Genomic DNA, 17,361 nt, shown 5'->3' on the forward strand with positions numbered 1-17,361 from the left:
AATATTTCCTGCTCATCTCACTTGGAAATCGACTCTCCCTCCTGTGAATTCCCATAGTTCTGGTCCACTTGCTAACTGGTGGCCAGAAAAGAGTTTGTGGTCCACGAGTCAGGAGGCTCTGCTAATACAAAGCTATGTGACTCGGGCAAGTCATTTACCCTGCAAAAGTTTTATCCTCCCCATCTATAAAATAAGGTAGTGAAACTAGATAATTCTCTAATTAGGGTACTTTCTGCTACAAAGGACAAAAATCCTACTCCGATTATCTTAGATGAAAAAAAGCGGGGGAGTATATTGCATTATATAACTGAAACGTCCAAGGTTAGAGTCCAGGTCAGGTGGATCCAGAGCTCAGATGATCATCAATTTTGGCAATCAATAACTACCTTTCTAATAATGTCAGCAAAACTCTCCAGGCTGACTTTCATTAGGTGACACTGAGGCATGAGCTCATCGTCGAAGCAGTCACAGTGGCCAGAAGAATAAATATTCTGATTTGTCTAGATTTCATCACATGCCTACCCTTGGATCTGGGGATATGGCCAACCCCATCAAAATGCATTGGCTGCAAGTGGAGGGATCGTTCTCTAAAGAAAAGTCTGGGTACCGCTCTCAGAGGAAGGGCCAATGCATTCTGAGAATGCCAAAATACTGGATCCTTCTACAGTCCACCTCTCAGCTGAAAATCTTCCCATCCAACAATCTTCCTATAGACCCAGCTGCAGAGTGCCCCACCAAACAGAATGTAACTGCTCTGTGTGCAATGCACATTCTCTGAAAAGACATAGCCCAAAGTTTTGTCTGGCTACCATATCCATGTACTTCCAGACTTTCTTTTTTCTTTTTCTTTTCTTCTTCTTTTTTTTTTTTTTGTAAGATTTTATTTATTTATTTGTCAGAGAGAGGGTGAGCCCAACCAGGGAAAGCAGCATGCAGAGGGAGAAGCAGGCTCTCCCCTGAGCAAGGAGCCCAGTGCAGGACTCGATCCCAGGACCTGGGATCATGACCTGACCTGAAGGTAGACACTTAACCAACTGAGCCTCCTGGGTGTCCCTCTTTTTTTTTTTTTTTTTTTTAGGATTTTATTTTCAAGTAATCTCTACATTTAACGTGGGCCTCAAACTCAAAACCCCAAGATCAAGAGTCACACACTCTTCTGACTGAGCCTGGCAGCTGCCCCTCCAAGCTTTCATGATGATAAATGACTTTCTCCATCATGTTGAGTGTGGCTCCTCAAGTCCTATACCCTTTGAATAAATGGCACTTTTTCCCACCCACCCAGTAAGACCAGTGAGGAAAAAAAAAAGGATGACTGCTATTAAAACATTCATTTGAAAAAGGGAAACAGAAAACAGTGGTGATTAGTCTGTGATCTATACCATATCCTGTTGGAAGGGGATGGGGAAGCTCCCTGCACTGGCAGTGGAATGAGTTCCTTGACTAGCCAGTCCAGCTGCCCTGGGTTTTGTTCTCCTTGATCCTTTCCATCAACAGAGGAGAGATGGACCTTGGGGTGAACTGCCCTTCTGGGAATGCAATGCTTTAGCAGCTGGTTTCCTGTTAGCATAAGTTCAAGCGTCTCAGCAAAGCAGTCATTGGCAAGGAACAGAATGCATGGCTACCAGTGGCTGAAACAAGCAGGAATTTATTTTTCTCATATAATAATATATCCAGAGGCAAGCAGTCACCAGCATGAAATTAAATCAATGGGCAATGAACTGTGATTTTATTGGCCTTTTCCTATAGACAGAATGCTGCAGTTCACATCTGCATTCAAGTGAAGAAGGGAGGGGCTGCCCCAGTGGATCTGCCCCTCCTTTTATCAAGAAAGGCAGAAGACTTCCCAGAAGCTGCCTTCAAGCTTCTTGTAGATCTCATTGGCCAGAATTGTGTCTCATGGCCACTGCTAGGTGGAAGGAAAGTCGTGGAAGCTAGTATCTTTGTCCATTGTTCCCCAAACAGAATTGAGATTTATTAGCAAGGAAGGCTGGAAAATTGTCTTCGGGTTCGAGAATAAGGATATGGGGCAGCAGGGGAGTTTAGTTTTCCAAAAGCAAGTTAGGGATCAATTACTGCAAGAGACAGGGAGGTGTGCCAAGTAGGAAAAAACAGACTCTCATTGCAATGCCAAATAGACTGTTTCTGACTCTAAAAAGTCCTTTGTCCGAAAGGCATAAATTAAAAAGAAAAAAAAAATAAAGAGTTTTTGGGCTTCAATCAAAGAATAACAATATTGCAGAGGAGTTTTGGAAAGTTAAGTCGTTGGCAACTTATTTTTAAAATAACACCTGCCTGAGATAGCAGACAATGACAACTTCTGATTTTATCACAAATTTCAGGAAGGATGAAGGAGGCTTTAAGCGTGCTGACATGTGCCTTGTCACTGTAGCATAGGGTGATATTTCTCAGGGGGATGTCAAGGAACCAAGGCTGCCAGCCACCCACCTCCCCCTACCTTCTCCCTTCCCCCAGCAAGGTAATGTGCTAGGATTCACTTTCTGATTTACATAACCACCGAGGCTAAATTGCCCAGAGCCTCTGATGCCCTCGCTCCCTGGGGCCCCACCTTGCAAGTTAATATCCATGGTTTCAGGGCAAAGAGGGATTAAGAGAGATTTTTAGAGAGTTTCATTACTTCTAGGCTGGATTAGCTGGCTCACCCAAGTGAGCCTAAAGGCCCACTTACAGCCCCGCCCCCCAGCCAGGGGCTCCGGAGTGGTCATTCTGGGAGCGGACAGCAGCACAAAGTGGGTTGCAGTTCTGGGACCGAGGAGCATTTGAGAGAGTGGGAAGGAGATTCTGCTGTTCTGGGCATGCCCCAAGGGAATGAAGCTAATAGACCAGACGTCTTCGTTGGAAACCAAGTTAATTTTTGAAGCAAAGGCTGAAATAGGCTTCCCTCTTCTCCTTTCTCACTACCCTCTTGGCCCCCACCTAACCTGAGATAAGAATAGAAATGATTCGGAGCAGGTCTGCTCTGCGAAAGGGAATAAACCTGCTTCGCGGACGGCGACCGATTCTGCACCAGAGCACATGGCCAGGTCCTTGACTAAAAAAAGAATGCAGCCAGCAAAAGAGCGTCTCTCAGGCAGTTTCTAGATCCCATGGTCCTTTAAATTTATCACCCCACAGGAAGGAAGTAGAAATCCTTTTTGGGATTCATACTCAGGATTTTAATCTGTTTTCTATTTTTAACCTTTCGAAGAGAAGACGAAACCCTGCAAACTAAAAGAAGCCATTATCTTTGCTAAAGTAATTTCAGCTCTGAGAGAGCAAGAGTCCAATTTAGCTTTCTAGGTTAGGGTTTTTTGGTCGTGTGTGTGTGTGTGTGTGTGTGTGTGTGTGTGTGTGTTTTAAATTCCTTGTGACTTAGAACAGGTGCTAGAAGAACTGCAAATCTGGGGAAGTAGGTCCTGTGGGCACCAGGAAAGAGGGCTGCATATGTCAGCGGGCCTCCCCCAGATCGCACGTCACCGCAGTCCCCAGCTCCACCAGTCCGGACTAGCATATGTCCGTCCGGTCACTCCTCTTCCGTCCCTTCTCTGCAGTTCTGCTCCTGCTCTCCTGCATTGGGTTCTCATGCCACCATTCTCTGCTTAAAAACCATCCCGTTTTCAGGAAGACAGACTCCAAAGTGAGGGGCACAAAGCCTCCCAGCCGTCCCCTGGCTGCAGCTTGCCTTCCTGCCCCATCTCTGTTCTTGGCAGCCACTGGCCTTTGCCGAGCACAGCACCTGCTATGCCTTCGATTACATTTGTCCAGCGGAGTCTAACCAGCCATACCGGTCCTCATCTCCTGTATTGGGTGTGCATTGACACTTCTCCAGGCTTTGTGCCTTCAAGCCCTTCCCTTTGCCGGGAATAGCCTTTCCCATCCCATCTGCCAGGGAAGCAGGTACTAATTCCTAAGCCTCCAACTCAAATGTCAGCTCTTTTCCATAGCCTCCTCTGCCACTCCCTTCACCCACCCACACACCCCGAGGCAGAATTATTTTGGGCTACTCTCCTCTATTATGCATTCCACTGCCGTAGCAATTCCTACATTGCGTATTTATACAGTCTGATACACCATAAAAAGGTAATTGGGTTCCTAAGAAAATTGACTTTATCCAAACTGAATTAAAAACCGATTGATTTGGGGCGCCTGGGTGGCTCAGTGGTTAAGCCGCTGCCTTCAGCTCAGGTCATGATCTCAGGGTCCTGGGATCGAGTCCCGCATCGGGCTCTCTGCTCAGCAGGGAGCCTGCTTCCTCCTCTCTCTCTCTCTGCCTGCCTCTCTGCCTACTTGTGATTTCTCTCTGTCAAATGAATAAATAAAATCTTTAAAAAAAAAAAAACCGATTGATTTGGTGAGAGACAAAAGGGGCTGCAGTTAGTGTGTTCAAGGCTTACAATATCAAAGTTAGCTCTCCTGCAGGATTTTCAGTAATAAAGGTGCTTTCCAGCAATCACAGCATTTAACTGCAAGCTAAAATATCAAACTGCTTGATCAAGAGAGAAAAAAATAAACCCAGACATCTCACTTGACTCAGAAGCCACACACCCAAGAGCCTTCCAAACCTCAGTCATCTTGGCCGTGACCTTGCAGCTTTGCTGGCATCACAATTCATACCACAGGCATGAGCTGGTATACAAAGGAGGAAGCACGCACACTGCTGTGTGTCCTCATGCTTTGCTCCCCTTCAACCTCCTCATCAAGGACAGACCCCCAGAGACAAGCCTGTTGTAACCAATGGCAATCAGGATAATGTAAATTGTGTTTCTTAATTCACCGACCTTATGGTCAATATCTAATTCAATTATGAAAATTCTCTCTCTAGGGAAAGCCCTCCATTACTAATCAATTACCTTCCTTCTACATGGGAGGACACCCAAAGCAGGTACGTTGTCCTATTCAACTTTGTCATCTCAGTTTTGCTGAGCTGATGACAGATGTCCTGCATTCTGCAGATAATTAGCTTTAGTCTTGACTTTGCCTAGATCTTGCTCAGTGCCTAGGCTCTTTTAGCATGACCTGGACACATTCCCAGCCCCTCGCCTCAAGCTTCTGTATACTGATTACTGGATTTTGTTGTTATGGATGAAGATTGACTTTAATATAGCCCTTTTGTAATACAATGTTAACATTTATTGAAAGCTATGCTAAACCTTTTATGTGAATCCTCTCATCTGTTCCGGCAACCCTGGAACATCAGTAATATTACTGGCCAACTGTACAGAGTAAACTGAGGCTTAGGTCAATTATGTGTCCCACAGACAAATAAGTGGAAGGGAATGACATAAAGTAACCACTCCAAAATTTTAAAAAATCTCATTTGGAGTAGATGTCCCCCAGCCTTTAGTTGTTTAATAGTTTTGTTGTTTTATAGCTTTCCACTTCAAATAGAAAGTCAATTCATTTATTTGCACATTTGCAAACTTTGCAATTAGTTTATCTTGCAGGATTTTAACTGCATAGCATTGGATAGTCAATGAATACTTTATTTTTATGGCCAGGTTGGTACTAATTTGAACATTTTTTTTTCTTTTTTAAAGATTTTATTTATTTTAGAGCAGGTGAGAGCAAGAGCAGCAGGGCAGGGCAGAAGGAGTGGGAGAAGGAGGCTCCCCACTGGGAGCAGGGAGCCTGACCCTGGGCTGGATCCCAGGACCTTGAGATCATGACCTGAGCCAAAGGCAGTGGCTGAACCAACTGAGCCACCTAGGTGACCCTAAAATTCTTAAGTTAAAATGACCATAATTGTTTCCTCCAGTAGGAAACTGAGGCCCTCAATCATATATTTATCTAGCATAGTGTGGGACCAGAGATGTTTTCTAGGGGAAATCTCGGCCATATCCGGGGTAATGCACTTACAGGGAGATGTGAGGAAGTGGGACGGCTGCATTTTTACAAAAGGGCATAGACTGTCTGAGGAGCTGGTTTATGTCCCAGCACTTACTCCATTCCAGAGTATATGTTGCCCAGTACTCATCGGATATATGCTTGCACCCTTGCTACCTGATTCTTATCAGAAACCCAGTTTGTACAAATAATGTTTGTGATGATGTCTTGAAGAAGTACTATGCCTATAGTCTTAAACCACAGATAAGGTATCTTTAATCTCTTTTGGAATGAGACATTGTGTGTGTGAATATATCTAGATATCTAGATAATTTCAGATAAGACCTTTAACTTATTTGCACCTCAGTTTCCCCACTGGTACCAGGATGTAGTTGGTCTGGGTGACTTCAGAGTGATTTCCAGGGACGCCTGGGTGGCTCCAGTCAGTTAAGCATCTACCTTCAGCTCAGGTCATGATCCCAGGGTCCTGGGATGGAGCCCCACATCGGGCTCTCTGCTCAGCAGGAAGCCTGCTTCTCCCTCTCTCTCCGCCTGCCTCTCTGCCTCCTTGTGATCTCTGTCTGTCAAATAAATAAATAAAATCTTTGGGAAAAAAAAAAAAAAGCTGATTTCCAGGGCTAACATTTCATCAAGTATTCTCAACTCTGGCCATACCTGTGCTCATGAGAATCTCATCACAAATCACCAAATGCTTTGGAAGATCTGAGCATTGTTTCTGTTTGATCTAGGAATGCATTAGAATGTGTGACTTCCTGGGGTCATTAACGGAATGCTTCCTGGCTGCTATCATCCCCTCTCCTATCGCAGTCAGTTTCCATCTGGAGATCCACGTGATTCCAAGGAAGCTGTCTCTTCTCCAGAGGAGAGCGCAGGGTATTGGTTGCCCCAGTCCATGGAAGAGGTGGTATCAGGCCAGCGTGGTGTCCATGGAAAGGGACTCAAGAAGTAATTTTGATGGATTGGAAATGGGAGGTGAGGAAGACAGAGATGAATTAAGGAATGAGCTTTTCTTGCTTGAGCAACCTGGTAGATGGAACTACTTGTTGAGAAAGAAAAGTAGGGAGGAACAAGTTGGCGGTGGGCACAATCACAGTTCGATATCGTCCGGGTGCATCTGTGCTGACTCTCTAGCCCACACTTTTTTTTAAGGTATTTTATTATTGATTTAATGTGCATTACTTCTTTTTTTTAAATTTAATTTAATTTAATTTTGTGTATGTGTTCCAAAATTCATTGTTTATGCACCACACCCAGTGCTCCATGCAATACGTGCCCTCCTTAATATCCACCACCAGCCCACACTTAAATGGAGAATGCTTAACGGGAGCAAGCATGCCCTGCTCCTCTTTGAAGCCCCTGCAATACCCAGCACCAGGCTCTCAGCACAAACTTGCTGACCAAATGACCATTCTCAAGTCAAGATCTTGGCATCAAAGAGTGGATAAGTGACATATGAGCTGGCGTTAGCCCCAGTGAGGAATTTGTTGGCTCACAATCTAAAAAGCCCAGGAAGAGCAGTGGTGGAACTGTCCTTAAGAGACAGCTAGAGCTTGGGATGCCTGGGTGGCTCATTCGGTTGGGCATCTGGCTTCAGCTCGGGGCATGATCCCAGGGTGCTGGGATGGAATCCCATATTGGCCTCCCTGCTCAGCCGAGAGCCGGCTTCTCTCTCTACCTGCCACTCCCCACCCCCGTTTGCTTGTGCTTGCGTGTGCTCTCTCTCAAATAAAAAAATTAAAATCTTTGGGGCACCTGGGTGGCTCAGTGGGTTGGGCCTCTGCCTTCAGCTTAGGTCATGATCTCAGGGTCCTGGGATCGAGTCCCGCATCGGGTTCTCTGCTCAGCAGGGAGCCTGCTTCCCTCTCTCTCCCTCTGCCTGCCTCTCTGCCTACTTGTGATTTCTCTCTGTGTGTGTCAAATAAATAAATAAAATCTTTAAAAAAAATTAAAATCTTTAAAATTAAAAAAAAAAGAAAGATAGCTAGAGCCAACACTTGAACACCCCCTAGGGCCTCCCTCTATCTCCTCCAGTTTCCACTTTTCTGTGGGTATTAGCCCCGTTGCTATCATTCGTGCTTTTTATATCCTCCTTAATGCAGTACTTTCACCAATCATCTTGTTCATATCGTTGTTTGTTGTCTGCCTCCCTGCTCCATGCCCTATTGTGTAAACTCCCTGGGATTACATCTGTCTTGTTTATTGCTACTTCCTTAGCACCCTAAATAAGGCCTCTCTTTGAGTGGAGGCTTTGTAAAAATTTTATGAATGGATGAATGTTTTTTTCATGCAAAAGGCAAGGACTTTGTCTCAATCTGTCCGCCTCTGAGACTAAACACTGTATCCAGGGGTTTGAGATACTATGATTATCTCCTCTTGAGCCATGCCCCTATGTCTGGGAGGAGATATGGAACCAACAGCAGGACAGGAAAAAAAAATCTATGGACAAAGAGGCGATCTTTGGCCAAAATTAAGGGCAAACAGCACAAAGAAGTAGTCTCTTAGACCCTGCTGAATGTGAACTATTCTCAGCCCTGAGCTCTCCTTGGATATATGTGGGCAGTGTTCTCTTCAATCTCCTGGCTTCTCAGTTATGGGGATTTGAATATATTTATAAGACACAGAGTCTGGGCAAGTGATACTATTCTCCAAACCAAAATTCAAGTGCACAGTCTGATAAATGTGAGGACAACAGGATGCAACATTTAAATTAGGCTTGTTCCCAAAATGTCACGATGGGTGCTGGTTTCTCCTGTAGGTGTCCACTCCAGGTTAGCTGGGAAGTCATTAGCCATCGGAGCCTTGATTCTATGAATGACATTTATGCGGGGGAAGTGCTGGCATTAGCTCATCCACATCACTCGCAATATCCAGCAGTGAGTCCAATTTCCCTTAACCATTTAGAAAAGTGGCAAATTATAGGGAACAAATGTCCCTTCCAGCAGCAGGAGAGACACCTGCCTAATGAATCAGCAGTTACGCAGATGGCGAGATGGAGAAACCAAGCAGGAAAGGTCTGGAGTCGGCTTCTCCTGATAAGCAATCAGTGCCAGAGCATCTTCTCCCATCTCTAATCCTGCTGGGCTGGACCACATTGCTTTCCACACAAATGTAGGTCATTTAAAATGCCGTCAGCAAGCTGGTGTTTCTTAACTGCCAAGGCGCTGGAAAACATATAGTGACTAGGAGAAATTATCTCCAAGCTGGTGCTTCTCACTTAAAACAGAGAATCCAGAATTTTAAAGCTGCATTCTATAAATCTGAGTCATGATTATTCTTCAGTGTTGCCCAGATAGCCACCAACTTTGTATGTACATGTGTTAGAGGGTGGGAATGGAGGTAGGGGGGAAAGAAGGCAAGGAAAGAGTGCTAAACCATACTTTTAAAGGCATAAATTACAGTTTTGCAACTTACTCTTGAAGGTATTTAAAAGCATTATACTCACGTACAGAAAGAATCAAAATGTCATCATTTATGCCAAGATCTGGAGACACATTTGGCCCTCAGTTTGGCTGAGAAAGAAAAGTATCTGTTCTACTGATTGAATTTACCATTTTGCAAAATTACCTCTGTTTAATTCATGAAATTTAATCACGATCATGCTGGGATTTATTGCTTCTCATTAATGCTTCCTTTGAAGATGAGTGGGAAGACCTAGGGTTGAGAGGAAAGAAAGATTCTTTCCAAAGTACTACAAGACTTAATTTGGATTTTATTAAATCTCATTAGTTCAGTAATACAAAATTTATAACACTTTGGACAGACAGTGGGCTGGTATTTATCTTGGTTTAATCTATGAAAAAGTGACTTTTCTCTGCAGGTGAATGATATCAATAAGTCTTAAGGGGGTATTCTATATCCTTGATAGAATATTCATTAGACACTTTCTCTTACATACAAGTACTAGGCTAATTTCAAAATTTTTCATATATTCATTAAAGAAGATGGACGGAGGCTACGTCTTGAAATACTTTCCTACTTACTCTTACTGTTGTTTATTTATTTATACTCTGCCCCCTTCCAAAAAGTGTCTAAACCAGCCTCTAACAGACAGCACATCTATATAGATAAAATTAAATGCTTGTCTGATTACCACATCACAATGTGGTTGAACACAAATGTTGAACCAGATTTCATTAAATTTAGAGAATATTTTTGGAGTGGTCTGTCTTAAAAAATGGAGTGAATTTGATATTAATTTTTGATAGAGTTCTGGGAAATGCTGTAAAAAAAAAAAAAGTGTAGCAGTTTTATAGGAAAACCCAAAATAAGAATGACTTCAAAAAAGCCAAAGTTTATTTCTGATCCACCTAAGAGAGACCTCTAGCTAGGTGGCCAGAGCTGACAGGATGACCTTCCAGGTGTCAGTGACTCAGCACCCGTCTTTCTGTCTTATCATCCCAGTGCTGGCTCGTATCCTTTGGGACACCTTGTGGTCCGGCATAGTTTCTGGTGTGCTGGGGATACTACCTAGTCAACAGGAAGGAAAGATAAAAGATTCCCTCTCCAATGGGTCAGCACCCTTTAAGCAGCCTTCCTGGAAATCCCACACAAAACTTAGTCACATGGCTACATCTGGGAGCTTTTCTTAATAAGGAAGAACAGGAGAACATATGTGGGGTGGAACCAACCTGTCCCTGCCATGAACAGACAGCCCGCCAGCCAGCAGAGTGGCTAAAATGGTGGCATAATCTGAGGGGAAGAACTAGAAAATTAAGAACAAGGAAAGTAGAATAATTCATGCAGTTACAATGACTAACGGCTTTAACACTGAGCATCTTGATAGCCATGGAAAAGAAAGCATTATTTTTACCAAAGAAGAAAATGTATCTCTTCTTCAGTAAAGCAAGTGTATGTTGGAATTGAGTTCTATAATGTTTCTCTCTCTAGCACCACATGTAAGCATAGTGGCTACCTGTTCTGCATATTCAGTTACCTTCATTAAAAAATATTCTATCCCAGTGTTCTCCACACGTATACTCACCTGTGCATGTCTAACCTCTGTCTTAGAAAACATGGTTACTGTGGGTATAGGAAACAGTGAGAGGCACAATTGAATGATCTTAATGAGTATTGCAAGGGGGTGTGAAAAGTGGTTCTGTGGGAATCAGAGGAAGGGATGGACGGGAAATATCATAGTGAGGTGATCTGTGTCAGGCCTTTTATTTTATAGGCCTCCAGGACGTCATTGATGCCGGGTGTGATCAAATCCTGGAAGACTAAATCAACCTAACTGAACTGCATAAATGGAGACAAGAACCAACAGTTAAGTAGAGCAGTTGTCACAAGGACTAAGAGTTTCTTCACTGGCACCATCTGTGCATTCTCTCCAGTTACGATGCTTGGGAAACAAATCTTCACCCAAAGCCACACTTTGGATCTGTCATGAAAAATCTCTATCATGGGGGTCAGGATTACTAAAAACTCCGACAATTATTTCATTTCCTTATAAGCAGAGCTACATGGAAATCCAAAGATTGCTTTGAAATGTTTAGTATTTAAATGTTGATGGCATCAAGATCGTCTATTACCACATAGATGGGATAGTTTTGCCTAAAGATTGGAGATCATAGAAACCTTTTGGCTAAGGCCCTTCTTTCCTAAACACAGTCTAAATAGGAGTAGCCATCGCTGCCCCTTTCCTCTTCTTTTTTTAGGCTCTCATAGCTGCCCAAACCTCTTTGGGGTCATAGTGCTCTTCAGTGGTATCCTGCGTACCTGAGAAGGCTTCATCTCTTTTGGGTGGCCTTCTACTCCTTTGCCCTTCTTCACCAACTGTTTCTCTCCCGGGTTAGCTCTGAGAAGGCAATCCAGAGTCTTGGGGGACATTGCAGTGAAATCCCCAAGTACGGTCATAAAAGAGCTTCCATAAATGTCAAGAGTATAAGACTCTAGTGGCTACGATTTATTGAGCGCCTACTTTGTGGACCATTGCTATGAGCAACTTAGTGTATAGTTTCTCATTAAATCCATATAAAAAATCTGGTGGGAAAGATTATTATTTCATCTGGCAGCTAAGGAACCTGAAACTTGCAAAGTGTATTTATTTGCGAGGGCTGCCATAACAAATCACCACAAACTTGGTGGCTTTAAACAACAGAAATGCATTCTCTCAGCGATCTAGAGGCTGTAAGTCCAAAATTAAGGTGTTGGCAAGGCTATAATTCCTCCAAAGGCTCTAGGGGAGAGCCCATTCCTTGCCTCATTCAGCTTCTGGGGTGGCTGCCTCATTCCGTTCTCTGCCTCTATCTTTGTGCCACTTTGTCCGCTGTGTGTCTTCTTTCCTTCTCTTCCAAGGACACCTGTCATTGGATTTAGAGTTCATCCAGGTAATTCAGGATGATCTCAAGATCCATAACTTAGTTTCATCTGCAAAGATCTTTTTTTCAAATAAGGTGACACAGGCTCTTGGGATTGGGACCTGGACATACCTTTTGGGGATCCTACCTACCTTTCAGTCCAATATGGAGAGGTTGGGTTCTGATCCAGAGCACTTAACGAGTAATGTGGGGGCTAGACAGAATGAATGTGGGTGGCAATGTGAAGGATAGCACCTGTGCTTTAGAGGATGAACCTAGAGCCTCTGAACCTTAAAAACAGGACATACTCAGCTTCACACAAACCAAAATGCCAAGAGCCCCTGCCTCCAGCTTTCTTCCTTCTAGCTTTCTTCCACTGATAAGATATGGGAGAAGACAATAAAAAATGAATTTCTGATAGCCCTCTGGTGCCCAGATTGACTCCCTTCCAGGACTGCCTTCTCCTTCGAGGAACTGTGTAGGGAGCAGAACTGAGAATCACATCACAGTGAGCTAAAGAAGATGGATACAAAGCAAATAATAATGGTGTCGTGGCTAGGATCTGGTTCTGCTTTGTTAGTTCTCATTACTTTGATCTCTGCAATACTGGTTGATACTGTCAGAGGCCAACTCAGTCTGAGTTAGGTGGGTCACTAACAGTGTTACCTAACAGGTGTGGCAGTTTTTGCAGAACGTCAGCTGTAGGGGTGCCTCTTAACACCTCCACCATGTACCAGGATCTGTGCAGTGTCCTGGGGATACAGGTACAATGCAACCATGCTCTCTGAGGCCAAGGTGCTAGGAAAAGACCAGACAGTGATCAAATAAACAGGCATGGTAAGATGCGAGTGTTACAGTAATAGAGTTTGTATTATGGGGTACCAGAGAGGAGGGGATGATTCATTTCCAGCAGAGATAGGACCCAGAGATGCTTTTATAAGGAGGTATGTGTTCTTTACCCAAGATTATACAGCCATTAGGCAAAGAAGCTCGAATGGGGATCCCAGTCTGTCTACCTGCAAAAACATTCCTAATCTTCTTTCAACTCCATGAAGACATTTGTGCAAGGGCAAAATTAATGAGGTAGAAGTATGCACCCCAGGTAGTCTGACCTGATCCAAATTAGCTCTTGGGATGTCTCAAGGGGGTGAACATAGCACTTGTCTTCATCTCTGTTCTGAAATATCACCTGTCTCAGCTGGCTGCTGAAGACGGAAGAAGAAATAGCAAAATATTCCAGGCTCCTCTCTCAGAAGGCATCCTAGAGCGCCGGGATATTGCCTCCCTGATTGGGGGAAGCAGACAACCAGATGGTCAGACTCTGCTTATTTTCTCCAAAAAGTATTTTAATTGCATATTTTATCTGAAAACTTAATCTTTTAACTGCAATATTTAAACTAACTCCTCTTGATCTAATTAGTAAGATAAATTTGCATACTCTTTAGGATAAAGGCAGGATGCTCTGCATCTCTTCTAGCACTGCTCCCAGAGTTACAGTAGGTGAGCAGTAGGATTCTGTTGGACCAGATTGAGTTCTTCTTGTGCACTGCGGGGGGAATGTAAAATGGTGTCGCTGCTGTGGAAAACAGTATTGAGGTTCCTCAAAGAATTTTAAATAGAATTAGCATCTGACCCAGCAATTCTACTTCTAGGTACATACAGAAAAGAATTGAGAACAGGGTCTCCGAGAGATATCTGTACACCCGTGGTCACAGCAGCATCCTTCACAACCAAAATGGGGATAGATGCAGATAGACTGCATTGCGGTCTCCACCTCTGGATAAATGAATAAACAAAATATGGCATATATACACAATGGAATATTATTGAGCCTTAAGAAGGAGGGGATATGCTACAGTATGGATTAACCTTAAGGACAATGTGCTAAATGAAATAAGTTGGTCACAATAGGGCAGATAAGGAGTCCACTTCCACATACCTAGAGTAGTCAAGGTCATAAAGACAAAAAGCAAAGGTGAGTTGCCAGGGGCTGGGGTGGGGAGGGGAGTCTGTGGGGTGTCTAATAGGTATAGTTTCAGCTTCATAAGATGAGAGAGCTCTGGAGATAGATGTGATGATGGTGGCACAGCCATGTGACCGTACCTAGTGCCATCAACCTGCACACTTTAAATATGGCTCAGTCAATTTCATGTTATGTGTATTTTAATCCAATAAAAAAAGGGAAGAGGAAAGGAAGCAGTAGAGAATTCAGACAAGCTTCTTCCCCTGTGAGGTGTGTTACGTTTTAGGACACATTTCAATTTTCATAATGAATATGTTGATCTTCAAAAAATGTTTGAGTTCTATTCTGCATCCCTACACGATGTTGAAAATGAGTAAGAATTCAAGCCATGTTAATTTTATTATAAACTCAAAGCAGTAAAGCCTGTTGATAAAATAATTTGATAATCATTATCTGAATGAATGATTGCTGTAGGGGCTCCTGGGTGGCTCAGTCAGTTGAGTATCTTACTCTTGATTTTTAGCTCAGGTCATGGTCTCAGGGTCATGAGATCGAGTCTTGCATTGGACTCCTGGCCCAGCGGGGAGTCTGCTTAAGATTCTCTCCCTCGGGGCACCTGGGTGGCTCAGTGGGTTAAGCCGCTGCCTTCGGCTCAGGTCATGATCTCAGGGTCCTGGGATCGAGTCCCACATTGGGCTCTCTGCTCAGCGGGGAGCCTGCTTCCTCCTCTCTCTCTCTCTCTGCCTGCCTCTCTGCCTACTTGTGATCTCTCTCTGTCAAATAAATAAATAAATTCTTTAAAAAAAAAAAAAAAGATCCTCTCCCTCACCCTCCTCCCCATGCACGTGTGTGCTCTTTCTAAAATAAAATCTTTTTAAAAAGAAAAAGAAAGATTCAGTGATCTAATATTCTAAACTTATTTTAGGTCACTGAAAATATTAGTTTCCAAATGATAATAGAGTTGACTCTATGACCTCTCACGAAAAGGCGAGTCGTCCCAGAGCAGCAGCTGGCAATACGCAGAGAGCTGTGGGACAGGAGCTTCTTGAACTTTGTTTATCCTGCTGTTTTCTTTCTCTGCCCTTCTCGTTGGCGCAGCCAGGCCTTCCCAGTGACAACCACCCAGGAGCCTCCCCCTCTCCCTCGCTTTGGTTTCTGAAAGCCTTCGGCCCCGCCTGGGTGGGCAGTTGAAGAGAACCACTGTGAATGTCGGCGTCCCCTGACATGTCATACGTTGAGACCCAGTGCAGAGCTGTACTCGGAGGAGGGGCCTTTGGGGAATAAATGGGATTCAATGGAGTCAGGAGGGTGGAGCCCTCAAGGATGGGATCTGTGCCCTTGTAAGCCTGGGGAGAGGGCTTGCTCCCCTCTCTGCTCTCACCACGTGAAGGTACTACGAGAAGCCTGCCCTCTGCAGCCTGCAGGGGGGTCCTTACCAGAACCTGGCCGTGCTGGCATCTGATCCCAGACTTTCGCCTCCAGAACCATGAGAAATACACTTCTGTTGATCATCACCCTCCCTCCGCCACCGTCTGTGGTATGTTTGTTACAATGCCTGGGCTAATGAAGACAAGGACTCCACCAAATCTTGGATCGGGGGGCTTTTTCTGAAGACCAAGCAGGTGTTCCTTAGACTGTGGGAAGAAGAAAGAAGGGTCAGCGATGAGGGTACAGGCACCGGTGCGTTCCTAAACAGGGCTTCCTGCCACAACCAACAGGACCCAGAGAGGAGATGGCTGGTCTGTGTGGCTAGGCAGGTGACTGGCTGTGCCCTGTCTGTCGTGGGGAGAGCCCTCCCATACCCGAAGGACCTTCGTGGAGAAGAATAGGGCCCCCTCTGCCGTGGCTACGTGGATTGATCACCGGGGCACCTCTCGGGAGATTTCCTTTCCAGTAAGACTGCCTTTCCCACAAGGTTAGAGCAGAGTTGAACTGCCAGTTTGTCCCGAAAATGGTTTGTATGTTTGCGGGAAGATTTGCTGCACACATAGAATCGCATTCCTCCAAGTAAATACATACACAATGCAAGTCCCCTGCGCTCTCCAGAGTTGGGGGGAGAGTAGAACAGATTCCTCCTGAGAGCAAACGGCGTCGTTCGCAGGACAGTTTGGCAAATCTTACCACAAGCCTTAAAAGCTCTCAGACTGTTGGATCCTGTCCCTCCACTTATACAAATTTATCTTAAATCGTTCATTTTGTATGAAATATTAAATCGGAGATGTATGGACAAGGGTGTTCAGTGAGGCATTGTTTATAATAGAAAAATATAGGAGGAAAGCACCAAAATGTCCAGTCACACGGCTGGATCAGTCACAGGACTTTCACAGTCCTCTTAACCAACCGAACTGAACTAACCACCCTTTCTTCCATAAAATTCATTCCCTGAAGTTGTGGCCCCTCGGGCAGGCCTGTGGGCTGTGCAGGTGGGTGTGGTCCGTACCTGGCCACGCCCACCCAGCCTGTGCTCCCAAAGTCGTTGGTGGCATTCGTGCTTATTGTGGTCATCCCGTAGTATCAGGAAGTATCAGGAAGGGATGCAGTCTGGGTGCAAAGCTAAAGGGCTGTGTCTGTGAAAACTGCCCTGAGTACATAAGAAAGGCTTCATGAATCAGAGGGGACCGAGAGCTAGGCAAAGTCACTATAATTAAGTGGGGCATATTGGGAGGATTTGTACCACAAATGTGTGCCTGTGTCTTTAAGTGTCCACCCGGAAATGAAGATGACACATGAGGGGTGCGCCTTGTAGGCAAGACACAGGGCTGGAATCCCAGCTGGAGGAAGGCTCCAAGCCACTGTCCTCGTAAGGACTAACCTATGATCTGGGTCTTCCAGTGGAAGGCATCTGGGAGGAAGGGGGCTCATTGCTCGTCACTATATCTGCCACCAGGACTGGCTTCGTGATTTGCGGGACCCGGTGCAAAATGAAAATGCATGCCCCTTGTTAAAAAATGACAAAGTATTTGAAGACGGCATCGGCAAGCAAGGCATTAAACCTAGCCTGGGGCCCTTCAGAGAGCCTGGGCCACTACACGGGTCACACGCTCATAAAGTTGCCCTTTATGAAATCAGCAGAAGAGAAAGGAAAAATACAGTCACTGAAGACAAGATAAATGCAATTTAATAAAAATAACAAGTATCTGAAATCTATGAGGGCCCAGCACTTAAATTCCCAAATCACATGGGACCAGAGGGGTTAAGCCACTGAGATTTGGGGGCTAATTGTGTCTCCAGTATCACTGAAATAATTAATCCTAAACAAAG

The 17,361-nt window shown here is 44.5% G+C and overlaps 1 protein-coding gene across 3 annotated transcripts in view; it reads left to right on the plus strand.

The window, feature by feature from the left end:
- The window catches only part of LOC101670167, a 134,264-nt gene extending 119,741 nt beyond the window's left edge, over window positions 1–14,523 (plus strand). For all 3 annotated transcript variants that reach the window (XR_006604204.1, XR_006604208.1, XM_045071450.1), the window contains one exon: window positions 11,012–14,523. Coding sequence is in view for 1 of the 3 variants with exons in the window: in XM_045071450.1 (XP_044927385.1) it covers window positions 11,012–11,030 (19 nt within the window). In the remaining 2 variants the exon portion in view is untranslated. The remainder of the gene's footprint in view (window positions 1–11,011) is intronic.
- The last annotated feature ends 2,838 nt before the right edge of the window (window positions 14,524–17,361 follow it).

Source organism: Mustela putorius, unplaced genomic scaffold (genome assembly GCF_011764305.1).
Source record: "Mustela putorius furo isolate JIRA1106 unplaced genomic scaffold, ASM1176430v1.1 tig00000129_pilon_pilon_pilon, whole genome shotgun sequence".
Lineage (NCBI taxonomy): Eukaryota > Metazoa > Chordata > Mammalia > Carnivora > Mustelidae > Mustela > Mustela putorius.